Below are 20712 nucleotides of genomic sequence, written 5' to 3' on the forward strand. Positions count from 1 at the left end.
GTAATAGTGTTATTAGTGTTCCCAGAAAGAGTGGGAGTTAGTCATTCTGTTTGGGTTTTCATATAATTAATATGACACTACAATTACATTCTCCGGTTTTACGTATTTTACAAATGAAAATGAAGTTACTGAACTATCCAAGCAGGTGCTTCTTTATTCTCCAAGTGGTGTTTGTGTGTGTGCATAGCTCTTGTCTGTGTAATCATTAAAAAAACCCTAATACTTTAGTTTTCTACAGCAAAAAAACTAATAAACTTTATAATGTTTTTGAGAAAAGGGAGGATACCTGGAGTCAAACTTTTCTACATGCAGATTACAGTTGCAGTTACTGTAATGGAGAGAAGAAACCCCAGAAATCCCAACTACTTTATGAAGTTTTAGAAATTAAAAACAAAACAAACCCAACAAAACAAAACCCCAAAAGCTAAAATTCAGTTCATAATCTTTCTGAAAGACTTGTGGGGTTTTTTGGGTTTTTTTAAATCTGCCTGTCCTTAAGAAATTAGAATCTTTCAGTCATACACTAACCCTTTAATGTTATAGCTAAATGTTTTTGAGAAGTGAAAGCTCTCTTCTGCTTCCCCAAGAGCTCTGTGAAGGAAAGGGTTTTGATATGTCTGTCATCAGGATTGATCCTACACTAGAGTAACCCATTGAGAAAGTACTGACGTTGAGTTTGGCTTCCCTGGCTTTGTTTCCATTACAATGGGAGAGCAGAATATGATTTATTTTGCCAAGGTTTTTTAAAAAAAAACACCCTATCTTTTCTTTGAATCACAGAAGTTGTTGCTGGGATAACCTTTGGGAAAACCTACAGAAAAGAGCTTTTTCTAATAATTGCCCACTGAGGAAATGCAAACTGTTAAAGAGCTAAATTTTATTAATGAAAAAAATTAGGATAATGAGATATAATTTGAAATACTTACTTCTTTACAAACACAAAATTGTATTAATTTTAAATTTGCTTTCTGTATAACTGAATTCCTACAGAGTTGGTTGGGATGGGAATTGGGTTTACCCCTGGCAGTGAAAATATCTCAGAATAACTTTTATGTCCTTGAGAAAGGCTCAGGGTTAATTTACATATTGTTTGATGTGCAGTTTAATTTTGGATAAGAGAAAATGTTGCTTAATCAAAGCTACTGTAGAATAGAAGCTGAAGAACAAATTCCCAGAAACTGATGAATACTTTTTAAGTAGTCATTGCTCTCAAATTATATCTAATTTAAAGACTTCTACTTTATTAATGATGCATCTACAATTAAATTACTTAAGGAGCTTTATCAGATTACAGCATTAGCCTGAATTCTGTGGCTTAGCCTCCAGTGAATATATTTATGTATATCTCATTATAGCACTCTCACTATAAGCCTCTCCATTTGGCATTCTTATGCGCCTTTGTTTCTGTTTTGCTCTTTTATTAAAAAAAGAAAAAAAAAGAAACCTGGGACTGGAATACTTCATACTGTACTGATTTGATAATTGTAACTGAAAAAAAAATGGAAGAAAAATGAAAAATACTTAACCTAATTATTTAGCACTTTTGTTTCTCCAAACTACAAGTCCATCTTTCCCAGCCTGTACAATCAGGATTTTTAATCAGAAGAAATTAAACCCATCCCAAGTGATCAGGTTGCTGAGGGATCTCTTGAATCTAATAGAAAGTGAATGAAGAAAACATTAAATGAATGAATTCATAAGCAGGGTATTGCAGCTATAGAACCTAAGTGGCTAAACCTCAATGAAGACACAAAATTGTAATTTATTCTATTGTTCTTGGAGTCATTGTAAGGAAAAAGGCTAAGAACTACCGATGGCAGAAGTAGAAAAATTACTTCCATGCAAAATAATTTGTTTCTCTGCTAAGTGCTAACACTCTGCACTTTAAGAGCTAGGTGTGCAGTATGCCTGCCTGTTCTGGCAATAAGGGAAGCCTTTCTCTGTAAGATTACAGCTCCCATATTACAGGGAGATGGGAAATATCCCAGTAAAATACTCAAAGTTACATATTTGAATATACTGAGAAGTAGAAAGCAAAAGCCAGTTAATAGGGAGACATCCCTACACTTTTCAAAAATGTGGGGAAATCGAGTTCTCCATTGTGCATGCTATTTTCACGCTGAAAGTCCAGAGAGTTATAGTGCCCACTGCTCACTGAATGCAGCCTTCTTTCATTCGATAGGTGCATGGAAGGAATTTACTGTCCATTGATTACGACCGGAACATACGCACAGAAAAAATCTATGATGATCACCGGAAATTTACACTGAGGATAATTTACGATCAGCTAGGACGGCCTTTCCTTTGGCTGCCTAGCAGCGGCCTGGCTGCTGTCAACGTGTCTTACTTCTTCAACGGGCGCCTGGCTGGACTTCAGCGCGGTGCCATGAGTGAAAGAACAGATATCGATAAGCAAGGCAGGATCGTATCGCGCATGTTTGCAGATGGGAAAGTTTGGAGCTACACCTATCTAGAAAAAGTAGGTGATGTTGGTTTACGTTCTGACATTAGCTACAAAGAGACAAAGTACTATTCGGCTTCATTTTAGGATCTGTACATAACACACACAAACAGTTTATCTAAAATTTCACATATTCCAGCTGTTAAGAATCCCTTTATACTTGGTCTCAGAATTCCTTATTTTTCAATTAGTCAACTGAATTTGACTAATTCTTAATAGGAAATATTTTGTTCATGCTTTGTGCCTTCTGATATTTTCCTGAAAGCATTTAGGCTGCCATATAATGGCATAAACTAACACAACAAATTGTGCTTAATTAAGGCCAAAAATGCATGACTAAACCTGACAAAAGGTTCAGGTAGAAACAGGTAATTCATCTCTAATCATTATTTATTAAATGAAAATATGGTAATGCATTTTTACTTAGCCTAATTAAGACATTTCAATCATAAAAGTCTCTTAAATACTTCAAAATTGCACATTATTTTCCCTTTCCCTTCTTTGAATCTGTTGTTTTAAGCAAACCAGAGCTGATGTTCTCTGCTTAGTTTCTCACATATTTCACACTAATAGTTGTGAATTACAACTGCTAGTGGAAAGATAAATCAAGTCATTTATCTAACTCCTCTGCAGCCCTCAGAAAAAAAGAAAAAAAAGTCCTACTAAAGGGAGGGTAGCTAATAGGTTGCTAACCTACACTTTCTCTGGAGTGTCAGCATATTGATTTCCAAGTAGCAGATCCTCTCATCTGGCAATCTGACAATAATCCTGAGCAGCTTTGTGCCCCTAACTAATGTATCTAATTCTCTTTTTATTCATTTAACATTAGTGCCTCTTCAGTAAACTTTTCTTTTCTTTAATGCCCTCTCAGCAGTCACATGCTGAAAGCTAGTAACTGTGTATTAATTTTTTTCTGTATAGTCGATGGTACTACTGCTTCAAAGTCAACGACAGTACATCTTCGAGTATGATTCTTCAGACCGACTTCATGCTGTTACCATGCCTAGCGTGGCTCGGCACAGCATGTCTACTCACACCTCTATTGGCTACATTAGAAATATCTATAATCCTCCTGAAAGCAATGCATCAGTGATTTTTGATTACAGTGACGATGGGAGAATTTTGAAAACATCATTTTTAGGTACTGGCCGGCAAGTGTTCTACAAGTATGGAAAGCTATCCAAATTATCTGAAATTGTTTATGACAGCACTGCAGTTACTTTTGGATATGATGAAACTACAGGTGTCCTAAAAATGGTGAATTTGCAAAGTGGAGGATTTTCTTGTACAATCCGCTATCGCAAAATTGGTCCTCTCGTTGACAAACAAATCTACAGGTTCTCTGAAGAAGGTATGGTCAATGCAAGGTTTGATTATACATATCATGATAATAGCTTTCGAATAGCAAGCATCAAACCCATAATAAGTGAGACACCTCTTCCAGTTGATCTTTACCGTTACGATGAGATTTCTGGCAAAGTAGAGCATTTTGGCAAATTTGGAGTTATTTATTATGATATAAATCAAATCATTACTACAGCAGTTATGACACTGAGTAAGCACTTTGATACCCATGGACGCATTAAAGAAGTTCAATATGAAATGTTCAGATCCCTGATGTACTGGATGACTGTACAATATGACAGCATGGGAAGGGTGACTAAAAGAGAACTTAAGCTTGGTCCATATGCCAACACAACCAAGTATACCTATGATTACGATGGAGATGGGCAACTGCAAAGCGTAGCCGTAAATGATAGGCCAACTTGGCGTTACAGTTACGATCTAAATGGAAACCTTCATCTCTTGAATCCTGGAAACAGTGTCCGATTGATGCCTCTGCGCTATGACCTAAGAGACAGGATTACGCGTTTAGGTGACATACCATACAAAATTGATGATGATGGATTCCTGTGTCAGCGAGGCTCAGATGTATTTGAGTACAACTCCAAAGGACTCTTAACAAGAGCTTACAACAAAGCAAATGGGTGGAGTGTTCAGTACCGTTACGATGGACTTGGCCGAAGGGCTTCCTGTAAGACTAACCTGGGGCATCATCTGCAGTACTTTTATGCTGATCTTCACAATCCAACAAGGGTGACGCATGTCTACAATCATTCCAATTCAGAAATTACCTCTTTGTACTATGATCTGCAAGGCCACCTCTTTGCAATGGAGAGTAGCAGCGGGGAAGAATATTATGTCGCCTCTGATAACACAGGCACTCCATTAGCCGTGTTCAGCATCAATGGCCTCATGATCAAACAGCTTCAGTACACAGCATATGGGGAGATCTATTATGACTCTAACCCTGATTTCCAGCTGGTTATTGGGTTCCATGGAGGGCTGTATGATCCTTTAACTAAACTCGTCCATTTTACCCAAAGGGACTATGATGTCCTGGCTGGACGCTGGACATCTCCTGATTATACCATGTGGAAAAACATTGGTAAAGAACCCACTCCTTTCAATCTGTACATGTTCAAGAGTAACAACCCTCTCAGCAACGAACTGGATCTAAAGAATTATGTAACAGGTGAGACTTCATTACATTTCTTATAAATAACACTACAGTTTGGAAGTTGATTTGGGAAAGAAATCAGACTTCTTACTAGCCATTTGCTGAATCCTCCCATCAAGGTTGGGCCATTTTCCTTTTTGTGCTATGAAAAAGGCTGGTTAGTCCTGATTCTTTCATACTGCTCCTCCCCAAATGAAGGGCACTATGAATGAAGCCACAATGAATTATGGGGGGAATTTGCCTAAATATTCAGTTTCAGCACAGCCATAGTGTTCTTCCTATTGAACTAGTACTGTATGAAGATGTGTTCATTCTGATTTTATATAAAGAAAGGTGAAGTCACCTACAAGAATCGCTGGCAGGTTAGTTGCAGAATTGTGAACCAGAACTGCTCAGCATCTCTTCCCTTCAGGGTTACTTTCAAAATTAACTACTGACTGAGCCCATGGGCACTTTATGAATTAGCACCCAGAATAGATTTAATTAAACCTCTTTCTCCCATTTAACTTTTAATATGCAAACAGTCTTTAGTCTTTAAAACAAAAATCTTGATGTTTTAAAAATTATTTCCTCCTGAAAGACTAAGAAATTTTATGGAACGGGTAGAGCTGAGAAAGAGAAACAATAAAGTATTTTTGATAACGTATGTTAGAACTGGGTAAAACTTGTAACCTTTTCTTAATTAGTAATAATTTTTCACTTAGTAAGATCACACAGTACTTGAACTAGCTGCTGGCAAGTTCTAAAAAGAAAGGTAATTAATATGTCTTCAGGAAAAGCTTTTTTCAGAATTGAATATGCAGTATACAATAATTAGAGCAGTGATATAATTTTTAAAAAGGAGCTATCTTGATTTTAGCAGTAATTTGAATTTCAAGAAAAGTACGCATTTCCTTCAAAGAAAATCATAGCGACTTTCATTAGTATGTTGGGACCTAATTGTAAGTCTAAGACACCATAGGTTCTACTGTAGTTACTTCGCAATTTGAAGATAGTGCGATTTGTATCTGATAGGGTGAAAATATTGGTGACTAAAATTACCTTGGGATCAAATTCTGTTGTCCTAAATTCAACAAAATTCCTATTTTCATCCAACTGTGTGATTTAGTTTTTCAGTGTCACCTTATGAAATTTTTCTATGCTCTGACATTGCATTCATTTAATTTATCCATCCACTGGATGAAATCTAGGAAGATATATTGCATTTTTGGTATAACACATGCCTTGTAGTCTGTAAAAATACTTCATTGGTGATGAAAATTTGTTGCTGCATGGACTAAACAGATTATCCTGCACAAGAAGTGATTATGGTGGCACCTTGGTTGTCACAGTTTAAAAAAAAGAAGAACAGAAAACAAACAAAAAATACTTCCCCACCCCAATCCATTCTTACTGTTCACCCCTGACACTGCTTTATTCACAGGTTTTGCTGAAAAGGAACTTGTAGCAAGTGCAGTGCTGCAAAGCACATTAGCTAAGCGAAATAGTATCTACTTTGTATATAGGTCCTCCTGGTTTTTTTGAGGAATTAGGGCAGCTGAAGTGAATTGTTCAGGAGATACCATTATAGCATAAAATAAACTGAAGGAAGCCTTAAAAAGGAGTAGTAACCCTGTGCTGTCCAAAGCTAGAGGAAAAATATGGTAGGCACTGTGTGATGGGAGATACATACAAATATCTTCGTAGAAACAGTATTTTACTACTAATTTTAGTGTCAGAATGGCTAAGAAAAGACTGTTGCTGTCAAATGTCCACAACCAAGAAGTACTACACTTTTTGTGATGTCGCATTACCTCTGCTAAAAATTTGAGGAAAACAGGCTTTGCAACAGCAAGCAGGTGCCCTGTTGTGGCTGAGCATGTCCCAGAGGTCTGTATGTACAGGTGGTGCTCTGCAGGCACTCTGCGTGCCTGTGGGCAGCAAGCAGAGCCCACTGTGCACCTACCTGCTGCTGACACCATGCTTGGAGTGGTCTAAATTCAGCCAGCGCCCCTTGCATCGAGGGTGCCTTGCCACAGTCATGTCTCCTTCAAACATGGAGTTTGGCTCACACGAAGAAGTGGCAATAGCAGCATCAGGAGCCATTGTAGACCAGCAAGGAGGGAAGGCCACTGGAAAAGACAGGAGAGATTTCTGAACAAAAACGGTCGTGAACATAGGTCCAAATCAAATGCCCATGCTCCCACACTTCTTATCCCCATGACAGCCAGAAAAGAGAAGCAGGAAACAGAAAAGTAAAATGGGGTCATGGGCTTTTTTGGGGGTTAAAAACATAATTTTGGTAACTAAAATACATCATTAGTTCTTAATACCTGCTGAGTGAGAATTACTGTTACTAATTTAGTTACTTAGGTTTTTCAAGAGTTTTACTGGTCAAACCCAGAGCTGGAACTTCCCAAAGCTCACCCCAGGGCGGAGCTGTAACCCTCCTATGCAGCTTCTACTTTTCTGTAGGGGGCCTGGAGGGATGGGGAGGATATTCATGGTACCTAAATTTAGCCATCTGAATTACAAGTCTAGCTTCTCACCGCATTTAATGGAGCCTCCCGAGACCTGAGGACAGCTAATAGAAGTAGGACACAGAAGAGAAGCCATGTATTTTCCCAAAGGACTTTGCAGATGCTTTTAGGAGTACTAACCTAATAAAACATCATTTTACAATACAGTTTATAGGTTACAGTAGCCACATCAGGAGGTGTCAGAGATGGAGCAAGTATTGCATACAGTAAAATGTTTGGATAATCCATGTGCTGTAATGGAAAAAGAATGAAAGCAGTGGTATATCCCTGATGAACTATTTAGGGTAAATTTAAAGCAGTATTTCCTGTACCTGTTCATGGTGGATTGCTACAATTCTGTAAAGTGCCATGCTGTAATATAAATTATAAGTTCCACTACTACTTGAAATAAAGGAGGTCAAGGATGGATTTCCTAAATGTTTTGATTTCTTGTATTAATTACACAAATTTATTTCTCACTTACCTGCTTACTTTTGATTTTTAGATGTCAAAAGCTGGTTGGTGATGTTTGGATTTCAGCTTAGCAACATCATTCCTGGTTTTCCTAGAGCAAAAATGTACTTTGTGTCACCACCATATGAATTGTCTGAGAGTCAAGCATGTGAAAATGGACAGGTAGGCAGAAATATGAAGTTATTTTTCTTGATAAATTTGCCCCACTCTATGAATAGAACCGCTGGGCTCTTCTGTAGTTACAGCAGAAGGCCACGTATTTATTTCAGTGTAAAATGAAGTGAGTATAGCTAGATTTTATACTAATGAACATATGCCTTTCTTGCCAGCCTTCGTTGTTATCATAATTACAGTGTCATTAGTTTGTCTTTTATTGAGTTCTTCCTTGATTAACAAGTTGTAACTCGATTAACTTGATTAGCAATGACAAAGGGAGACTTTGTCAGGATAATTTATCATCTGTTGTACCTTTGCTAAAACCATCCTAATAACATATGTGTTGCAATAAAGTTAGGTTGGTACTTTCTGTACTGCTAAGAAATGGTTCTACTTTTCACCCTGTAATAGGATTTCTCATCATTTTTTGTCTGATGCTTTTCATAGAGGCTTTGGTTTGCTACTCCAGTTACTCCAGTTAACTTCAGTTACAGCGTTCATACTTACTTGTCAGGTTAAGGTGGAAAATGGTATATGCTTTCAACCTTTAGAGTAAATTCCAACCCATTTAATAAACTTCAAAAGAGTACTAGGCCAATTTCAAACTTAGTCTATGCTAGGCTCACTTCACATTTGGTAATACAACTGAAATGGTCATATAAACCTAAACGTACTGCTTTCACAGGCTTCTAAGTCATTTGAGAATCTAAATCCCCTCTTCAGTAATTGCTGTGATACTTTGGACCCCAAATCTCATCATTTTTCAAAAAGGCTTAAATTCATAAGCGTTTTAGTCATATATACTGGTTGAAATCTCTGGACAAAAGTGTCCAAAAGTTAAGTGTCATCTTTTAATAAATTGATTCTTCAGTTTAAGCTCTGATTAAAATTGTGCTAGACTTGGGTCTTACTTATTCTTGTAACGGATATCATATAATTTGCTAAAATTGAGATTTGTGGTACATACTTGCTACAAAGGGTGATTAATGAGAAGTATTTTATTTGGTATTACTGATAGCAAAACAATTTGCCAAATGAGTATTTACCTGATTCTGAACGGGGTATGTATAGGGGTGGGTAACTGAGGGTAGTCTTCCCTTAGCATAGAATTTTTCGCTGCGTGGCTTTCCTTTAAAAAAGCAAAGATTAGTATTGGTCTCTGAAATTAGTATTTTCAGATCTATATCTTCTTTGGTGTTTTTTTTTCTTCTGTTTTGTTTTCCCCAGCTAATTACAGGAGTTCAGCAGACGACAGAAAGACACAGTCAAGCTTTCATGGCTCTTGAGGGACAGGTCATATCTAAAAGATTACATGCCAATATTAGAGAAAAAGCAGGTCACTGGTTTGCAACAACCACTCCTATCATTGGGAAAGGAATCATGTTTGCTGTGAAGGAAGGCCGTGTAACCACTGGCATTTCCAGCATAGCCACAGATGATAGCAGAAAGATTGCCTCTGTCCTTAACAGTGCTCACTACCTGGAAAAAATGCACTACAGCATCGAGGGGAAGGATACCCATTACTTTGTCAAGATAGGCTCGGCTGACAGCGACCTTGTCACCCTCGCAATGACCAGTGGGCGGAAGGTCCTGGAGAGCGGAGTCAACGTCACCGTCTCCCAGCCCACCCTCCTCGTCAATGGGAGGACTCGAAGGTTTACAAATATTGAGTTTCAGTATTCCACCCTGCTGATCAACATCCGCTACGGACTGACCCCCGACACGCTGGACGAGGAAAAGGCGAGAGTGTTAGACCAGGCTCGGCAGCGAGCCCTGGGATCAGCCTGGGCCAAAGAGCAGCAGAAGGCACGGGATGGCCGAGAGGGCAGCCGCATATGGACAGACGGAGAGAAGCAGCAGCTTCTGAACACGGGAAGGGTTCAAGGTTACGAGGGATATTATGTCCTGCCCGTGGAGCAGTACCCAGAGCTAGCAGACAGTAGCAGCAATATCCAGTTTTTAAGACAGAATGAAATGGGAAAGAGGTAACAAATTAACCTGCTGTCATCCTTTGCTGGATGAATCAGTAGTCATAACTGTTATCTCCTCTCCTAAGGAGATGAAGACCTAAATGGGGGCACTAGGCTGAGCTACTTTGGGATAGGAAGTGGCAAAAAAGCTCATATTTTTTGAGTTAAATGCTACTGTTCAAGTGATTAAAAACCACATCCTGAAGTGGACTAAAGCCAGACTGAAAACTCTAACCATACAAATTAAAAAGTACCCCTGAAATATTACCCACTTGTTCTGGGTCTAAAGAAAAACAAAAAGAAGGCCTCGTATTGTATTACCTCACTCCATTCACACGTGAGCAAACTAAGAAATCCAAGTGGGCCACTTTCACTAACCAGCTGATGAAACACAGCTGATTCAGACTGCTTGTTTGATAAATATCCAAGAGGTTTTCATTTAAAGCAAAATACAGGTGCATTTAAAACATGACTTTGGGGTGATTTGTGTGTAGCAACTGGAGGACAATGAGAATGCAAGTGAGAGCGCACTGGAAATAGTAAAGAAAAATATATTTAAAAGTAACAAAACCACACTTGCACTCTGACCCTCCACTTGTCTGGCCTGAAGCTTAACTTATTCAAAGAGGGCAGAGTGTAAACTTACATTCAAAATGGTGGCTATAAATCACTACAAATAAATTTCATACTCTGTTTGTCTTTGAAGATTTCCATTGTGGACAGTATAACACAGTTACAGGGTGTAGTCTGTTTAGATTCAGTAGTTTGTTGGTATCAGTTCCAGTAGAGCTGTGGGCATTGTGTTACACTATTGCAAATGGGCACCACGTCAGATCACCCTGTACATACGTCAGCCAGAAGGCACAATCACTGTTTCAGATTTAAAAATTATTAGTGTGTTTGTTTGGTCGAGAAACTGAGACAATCACATTACAGTCACCACAAAAAAAAAAAGAAAAAAAAAAGTCTAATAAGAACTTTGGTACAAGAACTTTTTTGTAATATACATGTATGAATTGTTCATTGAGTTTTTATATTAATTTTAATTTGCTGCTAAGCAAAGACTAGAGACAGGCAAAGATAATTTATGGCAAAGTGTTTAAATTGTTTATACATAAATAAAGTCTCTAAAACTCCTGTGAATTACTTGTCTTCCATTGCGAAATCTTTTAAAAATGAAAAAATATTAGTGTCTCACTGTCACCTAATACACACTGCATCTTACATGTCAAAATGACTTGCTGTTGTTGTACCGTGGATTCTACAGAGGGCTGGTCCTTTGATCTCTGGGTAAGCAAAGTCCTGCATACACATCACCCAAAACTGTTCAGGACACAGCAGAAAATTGGTAAATGCTTTAGAAATTCCTTCTCTGCACCTCACGGCTAGCAACCCTCAAACTGCCACGTTTCAATCCTGGAATTAGTTGAATTGCACTAAAGTAACATCCAAACAGTTTGAAAATGCAGTAACATAACATTAAATGGAACATGGAAGGCGGTGCTGTGAGCCAGGAAGTCTCCATGAAATCTGTCATCCTTGGGAGATTGCTTATTTCTACCACATTTAAAAATTGGAGGTAAGATCAAAGACCCTCTCCTAAGCAAACAGTCACTGCTGATGATGTTAAAAGGGAACCAACCATCCATCAACCAGAGCCCTGCTCCTTTTATCTCATTTAAGTATGTAGCTAGGGAGCTCTACTTAATTTTGAGAACAGTTTTGCTTTTGGGGTTGTAAATGAGGTTTTTAATGATTCATGATATTGACAGAGATGCTCAAATTGATTATGGGCATTAATTCACTCCAGGGCATTTTTAAAGCAGAACAGTTCAGTGGCTGTGTTGTGTAACACCTATAGCACTCAGAAAGTGCATCTAATTTTTGCTGTGCGAACAAGAGCTGTCCCGTTCTGACCGGAGCGTTAGACCTACGTGTTTGCCCTAAGCAGTACATGCGCTGGAACCCCAAGCCCTGTTACTCGTCCTCTGAAGGATGAGTATGGGTACATTTTCAGATGAAGTCCTGTATGTCCATCACTGCAGATGTTTTTCTGTGGTGATCGACTTGAAGTGCTGTTACATTATCAGACTGTTCTTTACAAGTGAAATCTCTTAAAGATTGTTACTTTTTTTTAGTGGAGGCATAAAACATGAAATCACAAGGTGGAGACAGTTTTCATTATCACAGTTTTTCTGAATTACCCTTGCCCTGTACTGGTAAGCTAGTTGGGTCATTTTTTTGGAATGGAATTTTTCTTGCAGTTGAGAGCGTTGAAATGAGAACCTGTTGCAGAACTTTATTCTGTTACCATTCACCTAAAGCTGAAACTTACCAGAATTGGAGATTCTACGACTTCAAAGGAAACTTAGTAAAACTAAAAGTTAAGTACCCTCTTTAATATTAATTACTATGGGAGGAGATGTAACAGGTTTGCAGGTGAACGCACTCCCTACCCAGCTCCTTTGCGAATACCATATACATCATCAGGATGTTCTTAAACACAACTTTTGAAAGTGGCCCAGTCATGCTAGCTAAATACTCACCAGAGACCATTTATCCAGGGCTATCTATGGTTTCCAAAGCCTGTGTGCAACTTAGCACAAGTCCCGTGGAAAGGCCCAGCAATACACTTGAGCTCTTAGATCCAACTAACTATCTTGCCGGACCCGATCAAGGTCATTCCCAACCTTACCTCTCGGCTCTGCCACTACGCTTTCCTTGTGTTTCCATACAGAATCCCTGCCGCATTTAACAGCATATCTATGTGGGCAAACTCTCCCAGCCTGTCCTTTTGGCAAGTAACCCATAGTAAGTCCAGCTACTTACAAAACCCTTGTGTGGTGCATCAAAGAGATTGGCAGAATGATGAATGACTGTATTTTGTAATTATGATAAAGAGCTAGATGCTCTCATGTCTGGAAAAATAGCTGACTTCTAGAGGCCATAGTAAACAGCTTTTCACTTAACAAATGGGGGAGATAAATGGACTGATGTAGCCATGGCCAACCACTTATTGCCACCTCTCCTGTGGTCCCATCTGAGTTTCCCCTGTTTCCTGAGGTATCTTTTTCTCCCTTTTCCTTTCCACAACCCTCCCCTTCCTCACTCCCCTCAAATTAGTATCTCCTGTTCCTCTCAAAGCTCTTGCTTTTCCTCTCTCCTCCTTGCCACACTTTTCCGTATGGAATAGGTGATTAACCTAAAGCAACGCAAAGGAGACATGAACTGGGATCCTTCTTATGGGAGAGTAGTTAAGTGATGGCTTTAACAGTGACATTGTGGCTGTCCCCACAACAGTGGTGCAACCAGGACAGGCCACGGGCAGCCATGTACAGACCTGGCCTGAGAAGCGCTCCTCACTGTGGGAAGGTGCAGTGCATGAGCCCAGGCCAGCCCAAGAGCTACAAATGTAGGTTTGCCCTTCTAACCCACTCGAGCATAAGCTGAGGTGTCTGCAGAGTGAACTCAAATGCGAGAACAGGCTTCTGTTTGAAGCTAAAATCAGATGGAGAATCACCATCAGAGTGCATTTCCTTTTTTCCTATTGGCTTGATGCAACTGAAGGAATTGGGTATTTATAACCTTGTATTTCAGCCTGAAAAAACTGGTTTGCTTCCCGACTTAACCCAAAGCCTGGAACTTGGCTGTCAGCATAGGAGTGTGTCTCAGCACACCCCACTCCTCACCACCACTGGTGTTTTGCTTCTCAAGGTTGCACTCCATGGCATTTTGGCCACATGATGGCAGTTCTGCCCATGAGATGTTCAGAGGTACCGGCCTTTGCCTCTGCACTGCCTTGCCCACATGTCTCCCAGCAGTGCTGTGTCAGCCTTCCTTAGTGGCCTTGGTGTGTCCCAAATAAAGGCACCAACAGAAGCTCCTCCTAAAGCTGGGCCAGACCAATGGGTCCACAATACTGTCATGGGAACAAATGTGGGGAAGGAAGAATTTAGAACCCTTTTTTTTTTCTTTGCTACCTGGAGTGTAAGGGCTGACACACACACACACACACACACTGGGCTCTGAGAATGCACACAGCCAGTCTGAAATCTGCATGGGAGCCCAGCTCTGGTATTGCTAGTTTTCACCTCCCATCCCTTGGGTAATGTAGCCTCTCAGAAGTTTCCTGCCAGAAATGAACATGCCAACAGCATTCTGCCCCTGTAATATTACCCTGTAAGCCCCTGATCTTCATGTAGCCCAGACTCATCATTGCTGTAAGAGTAGAAGAGGTAGATATCCCTCATCTGCACTGGACGTGACCATAGCACCTTCTCCCACGGCTCTCTCATGTTTGTTAGTCAAGAGCTTCCTGTGCAAACAAGCATCAGCCTTCACCAGGAATCCAAGAAAATCACATTAGAACTGAGTGCTGTTGAAAAATTTGCATTAACTGCTTTGTGCTATGATTTCTGTCAGGTTGACCCTTTTGCCGACAGTCTTGCAAACACTTCTAAAGCGCTCAGTGATGGTCGAACATGGGAATATGCTTTACATTCAGCTTTGAGGCTACAGTCCTAGGAAACTCAAAAGGTAAAGTTTCTGTCACCCTATCCTACTGTCCTGTGTTCATATGGTGATCTTGCATGAGAACGACATGTTAAGGTCAGACATATTTAAAAATGGGTAGATGTGGCACTTTGGGACATGGTTTAATCTAGTCTACCCTTAATTGGTTTAGTGTGGACTTGGTAATGTTAGGTTAATGGTTGGACTGGATGATCTTAAAGGTCTTTTCCAACCTAAACAATTCTATGATTCTACGATATATTCAGATGGCCTTTATTTTAACTATGCATCTGTTCAAAGGTGAGATCTTACCTTACAAACTAAGGTAGGATGGCCTTACAAGTCCTACGCCATCCAAATGTTAAGCACAAGGCCCTTAATCTCAGGAAATACAGATTTTTTGCAGAAGGCAAGACCTTCTACAGATACAATTTTTTCTCCAAAGAGGAACTAAGAGTAGACGTCCCTGGGCAATTTTGAATGTGGGAATGGGGCTTTACTAGCCAGATGTGAAATGTAACAGGCTCCCTGGCTTTAGCTGAGCGGGGTAATGAAGAGATACTGGCACCCCTCTGCCTCTGAGCTTTTCTGCCAACAAGGAAAGTTCCTTCCCAACCTCTTCAGGTACAGCCTGCAGCAAAAATGTTTCTTATGCACAAGGATTACTTAGTTTAAACCTTATTCATTGCATTTGAAATCTGCCACTCCTCTGGAATCAAACCCACTCCTTCACCTCAGTGGCACCAAGGGCCAAGGGCTGCATGATCACAGAAGAGTTTAAAACAGGGTCATCATCTGCCACAGGACAGTTGCTGAGGCAGCAGCAGAAGACATTTTACTAGCCAGATCTCCGAGTTAGCAGACAGAACGTACCGCCTTACAGCCACTTTCAGCCCATGGAAAATAGTAAAGGAGTGCAGCTCTAGCAAGTGGTTCCAATGGGCAGACGCTGTCACAGGAGGCTCCTGGTATTGGTAGGTACCAGTAGGTACCAGTATACAGACATTATACATAGAATAGAATCATAGAATCGTTTAGGTTGGAAGACCTTTAAGATCATCCAGTCCAACCATTAACCTACACTACAAGTCCACACTAAACCAATCAAGGTTAGACTAGACTAAACCATGTCCCAGAGTGCCAGGTCTACCCGTTTTTTGAACGCTTCCACCTCTCTGGGCGGCCTGTTCCAATGCTTGACTACCCTTTCCATGAAGAAATTTTTCCTAATTTTCAACCTAAACCTCCCCTGGCGCAGCTTGAGCCCATTTCCTCTCGTCCTATCGCTAACTACATGGGAGAAGAGACCGACACCCACCTCACTACAACCTCCTTTCAGGTAGTTGTAGAGAGCGATAAGGTCTCCCCTCAGCCTCCTCTTCTCTAGGCTAAACAATCCCAGTTCCCTCAGCCACTCCTCATAAGGCCTGTGCTCTAGACCCTTCACCAGCTTTGTTGCCCTTCTCTGAACACGCTCCAGCACCCCAATGTCTTTCTTGTAGACTCCCAACAGGACGTCCGCCTTGCTGGCCTTCCCCCTCATCGTTACCCATAAGCACTCTACCTTGTCATCACCACTGTCAAGCTCTATACAGCCAAAACACTCCCTAACATACAGAGCCACCCCACCGCCTCTCCTTCCCTGCCTATCCCTTCTGAAGAGTTTATAGCCATCCAGTGCAGCACTCCAGTCATGACAGTCGTCCCACCACGTTTCTGTGACGGCAACTATGTCATAGCCATCCTGCTGCACAAGGGCTTCCAGCTCCTCCTGTTTGTTGCCCATGCTACGTGCATTGGTGTAGATGCACTTGAGACGGGCTATCGATTTCACCCCCAACGTTGGCATGCTGCCCCTGGGCTCCTCACTAGCGGGCCTGTTTATATCCCCTTCCCTCTTCAAACCTACTTTAAAAAAAACGTAGTTTTTACGCCATAACCGCTTGTTTAGGCCCATAATATCCAAACAATTCTCGCTCCCTTGCCATGTATGTCTGTCATCTCCCTAATAAACATGCCTCTTTGCAATTCTTGAACATGACCATAGGCTCTAGAAAGGCAAATACTATTGCCAGTGTAAAAGCACAAACTCCCCTGTGTTGATAAAGCCTTTTCTGCTTCTGCCTAACCCAATGCAGCAGTGCTGGGCAGATCTAGAGTTACAGTCACAAACTGTGTGTGTCTATAGCAACACCTGATGGGTGATTACCTGAGCTACTAGGAAGAGCAAGTGGTATTTAACAAGCAGCCAAGGTCATCACAACATGCTCTGAAGCGCACTCACAGCTGGACCCATCACACTAATGGGCTAGGCTGGTAATTTTAATCTCAGCTGACCAAGACCTCACCATGTCAGCTCAGCCTCCCCACCACCACCACCACCACAAATAAATAAAAACCGAGCGGTAGAAGCACCAGTGTGATGTACTCAGGTACCCAAGTCAGGCAGATGACCCAGGCAAGGAAACAGCTTGGTAGGAACTTGACCCTGCCAGTCTCTCCCACACATTGCTTGGGTGGCTGCCTGCGAGTACCCTGCAGGCTGCAGGCCGGTCAACCTCTGCAACCACCAGCCAGCCCCAAGAGCCACTTCTTAACCTGGGGAACATGGGGTTTGCATCAAGACAAGAGTCAGTGCCCCAGCAGATGCCTTGCACCCACCCATGTGCTTCAGTTCCCTTGCAGCTCAGCAGGTGCCACCAGCCCTGCCCAGACTTCCCCACATCTCCTGTGGCAGCAGTGGGATGCTCCTCTTTACAGAATTTCTGCAGTAGCTCTTCAAAATACATATCTAATGTAACAGGTTAGTCTCTTCCTTATTTCCTTATTTGTTAACATATTCGTGTAGCGTCTTAGCCTCTACCAAGGATTTAATGGTTCTGGGGTTAAAGTCAGGCTACTCCTGTGGTGCTTCTGAGCCAAGGAGAAAAAAAAAGCAAGTAATAAAGTAAAATGTGGTAAAAACACCATGGGAGACAACAGTGTGCCAACTTTCAGAGAGAAGCAAGTGAATGCAGCCAATTTATAAATCCTTAACAAATAGGATTTACAATGAAAGTGGCAGTTAAGCCATCATGAGTACAGAAGGCGGCAGGCAGTATACTGTAACACTGTCCATGCTGTGTTACAGCAGCTCAACAGCATTGCTATTGGAGAAATTATATTTACAGAAGTTTTACATCTTTAGATGACAGCTTCTGGCAGGCTTTAGTCTAATTTTGTGGTTGCATATAAAAAGAAAATCTGCCAGCAGAATTTTGTTGGCTGTATTACTGCCTATTCTGCTACAGCCCAGGCCTTGTGACTGTTTAAATACCTCTCCCTCCCCAAACTTCATTAACTGAAGCAATCATGTAAATGAAAGTAAAATACTAAGAAACATTACTCAGTTTTATAAATCAGTAATCCAACTATGTCATTTCTAGTGGTCAGCAATAGTCAACGACTCAATAGGCTCTTGATAAAGCAGACTCTTTCACCTGTCAAAAGATCTTCCTAGAGATAAAAATCAGATTTCTGTTTGCCTCTGTGGGCTTGAGTGATCTTTTTGAAGACATCCCCATCTTAATGCCTTGGTCTCTGCCCAGATGGGGAAGGCAGGCCATTAAAAAGCCCAGGGCAAAAGCATCTGAGATGAGAGTTTTCACACCTGACACAGCACAGGGTCCTTATTAAAAAGAAGAGGGTGGTGTGGGTGGAGGCTGATGGAGGGCTTGGAGTCCAGCTCCTTTCTTTAGTTTTCACAGAGTCACAGGACCAGTGAGGCTAACCTGCTGTTAAGAGCAAAGGGCTCAGAACCATGTCCAGATGGGTTTTGAGTATCTTCAAGGATGGAGACCGCAACCTCTCTGGGCAACCTGTTCCAGTGCTCAGTCACCCCCACAGTAAAATTAGTATTTCTTATGTTTAACCAGAATTTTCTGCATATCTACCTGTGCCTGTTGCCCCTTGTCTTGTCACTGGGCACCACTGAGACAACCCTGGCTCCCTCATCATTACTCCTCTCTTCAGATGTTCATACACACTGATAAGATCCCCCCTGAGCCACCTCCTCTCCAGGCTGAACAGTCCCAGTTCCCTCAGCCTCTCCCCCTACATCAGATGCTCCAGTCCCTTCATCACCTTCATAGCCCTTTGCTGGACTCTCTCCAGTATATCCATGTTTGTCTTGTACAGGGTTACACAGAACCAGACCCAGCACTCCAGTCATGTCTCACTGGTGCTGAGCAGAGGTGAAGGATCACCTGCTCAACCTGCTGGTGATGCTCTGCCTAACGCAACCCAAGGTGCTGTTGGCCTGCTTTGCCACAAAGGCACATTGCTGGCTCATGGTCAACTTGTCCCCCAGGTCCTTTTCTGGAAAGCTGCTTTCCAGCTGGGTGGCCCCCAGCTTGTACTGGTGCTTGGGATTGTTCCTCCCCAGGTGCAGAACTCTGCATTTCCCTTTGCTGAACTTCACGAGGATCCCATCAGCCCCTTTCTCCAGCCTGTCCCCCTGGATGGCAGATTACCCTCTGGTTTATCAGCCACTCTGCCCAGAACCTCCCCCAACTGCCCCTTCAAAGATAGCAGGGCAGCGCCATCAGCCAGCTCCCTCAGCTCTCCTGGGTGCATCCCAGCAAGTCCTGGGAACTTGTCCATGTCCCATTTGTTGCTCCCTTACCTGATCCTGATCCACCGAGGGTAAGTCTTCCTTGCTCCAGACTTTCTCCCTGGGCAAGCTGAAGGCAGATCATACCAGAGAAGACCAGAGGCCATGAAGGCACTGAATATCTCAGCCTTTTCTGTGTCACCAAGTCCCCCACCACAGCTGGGCAGACAGCTCATGCTGCCGTGCTGATCTTTACAGAAATACGAGGTGTCTGCATCGCCATGTTGCCCTCCGCTGAGCCTCACAGCAAATCACGCGAAGCAGCTTCTGCTGTGGAGGGTGGCCAGGAGCCCCAGCTCAGCACCCGTGTGCTCAGCCCAGCTGCAGTCGTGCCGGCCTTCGCTCCTCCCGGCTGGGCGCAGACCAGAGCCGCCGGGCACCAGTGTGGCCGCTCCCGCTCACCCCTGCAAGGGGAGCACTGTCTGGTCAGCAGGACATGGGGCTGCTGCGCTGCTGCACTTTCTACAGCCCCGTTACTCTCTGTAAGGTTTGACACGGGTAAAGGAAAAATATTGTTCTCTGTCATATCTGACATCAGGTAACGTAACTGCAAAACTCACTGTCATTTCAAATGTATGCCTGTTTGCCTGAGGAAGTGGGTCTAGTTTGTCAGGTTTGTAGTTTGTGCTTCCACCAGCCTCACCGATTGCCTCCACCTCCCCTCCCGCCGGCTGCTCCCCGCAGCCCCCAGCAGCCCCCAGCAGGAGAAGCCAGGCAGAATTTTTGGCTGTCGCATCCACCTTGGTTCAGCCGCCAGTAGCTGGTCTGAGGTGTGACAGGTACAGACAGCTGCCCCCTTACCACTGGTAGGAGATAAATGCTGCTGTCCCTGTGGCCACAGGCCTCACCTGGCTTCACAAGAAGTCTCCTGTTCAGTGCTATGGGGGCCCTTGAGAGGAAAGGTGGATCAATAGCCACACCGCTGGTAAAGCTCAGTGCTGCCTTACCAGTTTGATGGGGGTGAACAGCAGCTATAAAGCAGCATTTGGATTACTAAAGCATGGAATAAGTGGTCCTTAGAGTCCTAGCCACTTGTTAAGTATTTTGTAAGTGAAACTAAGCTGCTTTAAATGGACAGTTGTTTCTTTAATGTCTCTGATTTATGTAGTAAAGTAACTAGGTGGGGTTTGCTGGGGTTTTGTTTTTTTTTTTTTTTTTGTCTTTCTTTGCTGCTGCAGCTGTGAGGCCACCGTGTGCTGGACAGGAGCGGTGCTCTGGCTCCGCAGGGCTGTGGACACGCGTTCATCAAGCAGCACCATCGCTGGTGCACTGCCACACAAGGTGGAGTGCTATGGCAGCTCTGTGGCTGGCGAGCTGGCAAATGACCAAGAGAAACCTGCTTATGGGAGAAGGTCTCCCTAACTTCTGAACATTCAGCCTCTTGCCCCCTGCCCCCGTGTAGCACAGGTGATAAATCCCTGCTGCATTGCAGATATCAGCACCACCTCACCAGCCTCTGGGTGTCAGAT

General features: G+C 42.3%; 1 protein-coding gene across 7 annotated transcripts in view; it reads left to right on the plus strand.

Moving 5' to 3' along the window:
* The window catches only part of TENM2 (teneurin transmembrane protein 2), a 554942-nt gene extending 544843 nt beyond the window's left edge, over positions 1–10099 (plus strand). For all 7 annotated transcript variants that reach the window (XM_075715629.1, XM_075715630.1, XM_075715627.1 and 4 more), the window contains 4 exons: positions 2183–2479; positions 3383–4997; positions 7986–8116; positions 9338–10099. In XM_075715629.1, the coding sequence (XP_075571744.1) occupies positions 2183–2479; positions 3383–4997; positions 7986–8116; positions 9338–10099 (2805 nt within the window). The remainder of the gene's footprint in view (positions 1–2182; positions 2480–3382; positions 4998–7985; positions 8117–9337) is intronic.
* The last annotated feature ends 10613 nt before the right edge of the window (positions 10100–20712 follow it).

The sequence above is a fragment of the Pelecanus crispus genome, chromosome 8, assembly GCF_030463565.1.
Source record: "Pelecanus crispus isolate bPelCri1 chromosome 8, bPelCri1.pri, whole genome shotgun sequence".
Classification (NCBI taxonomy): domain Eukaryota; kingdom Metazoa; phylum Chordata; class Aves; order Pelecaniformes; family Pelecanidae; genus Pelecanus; species Pelecanus crispus.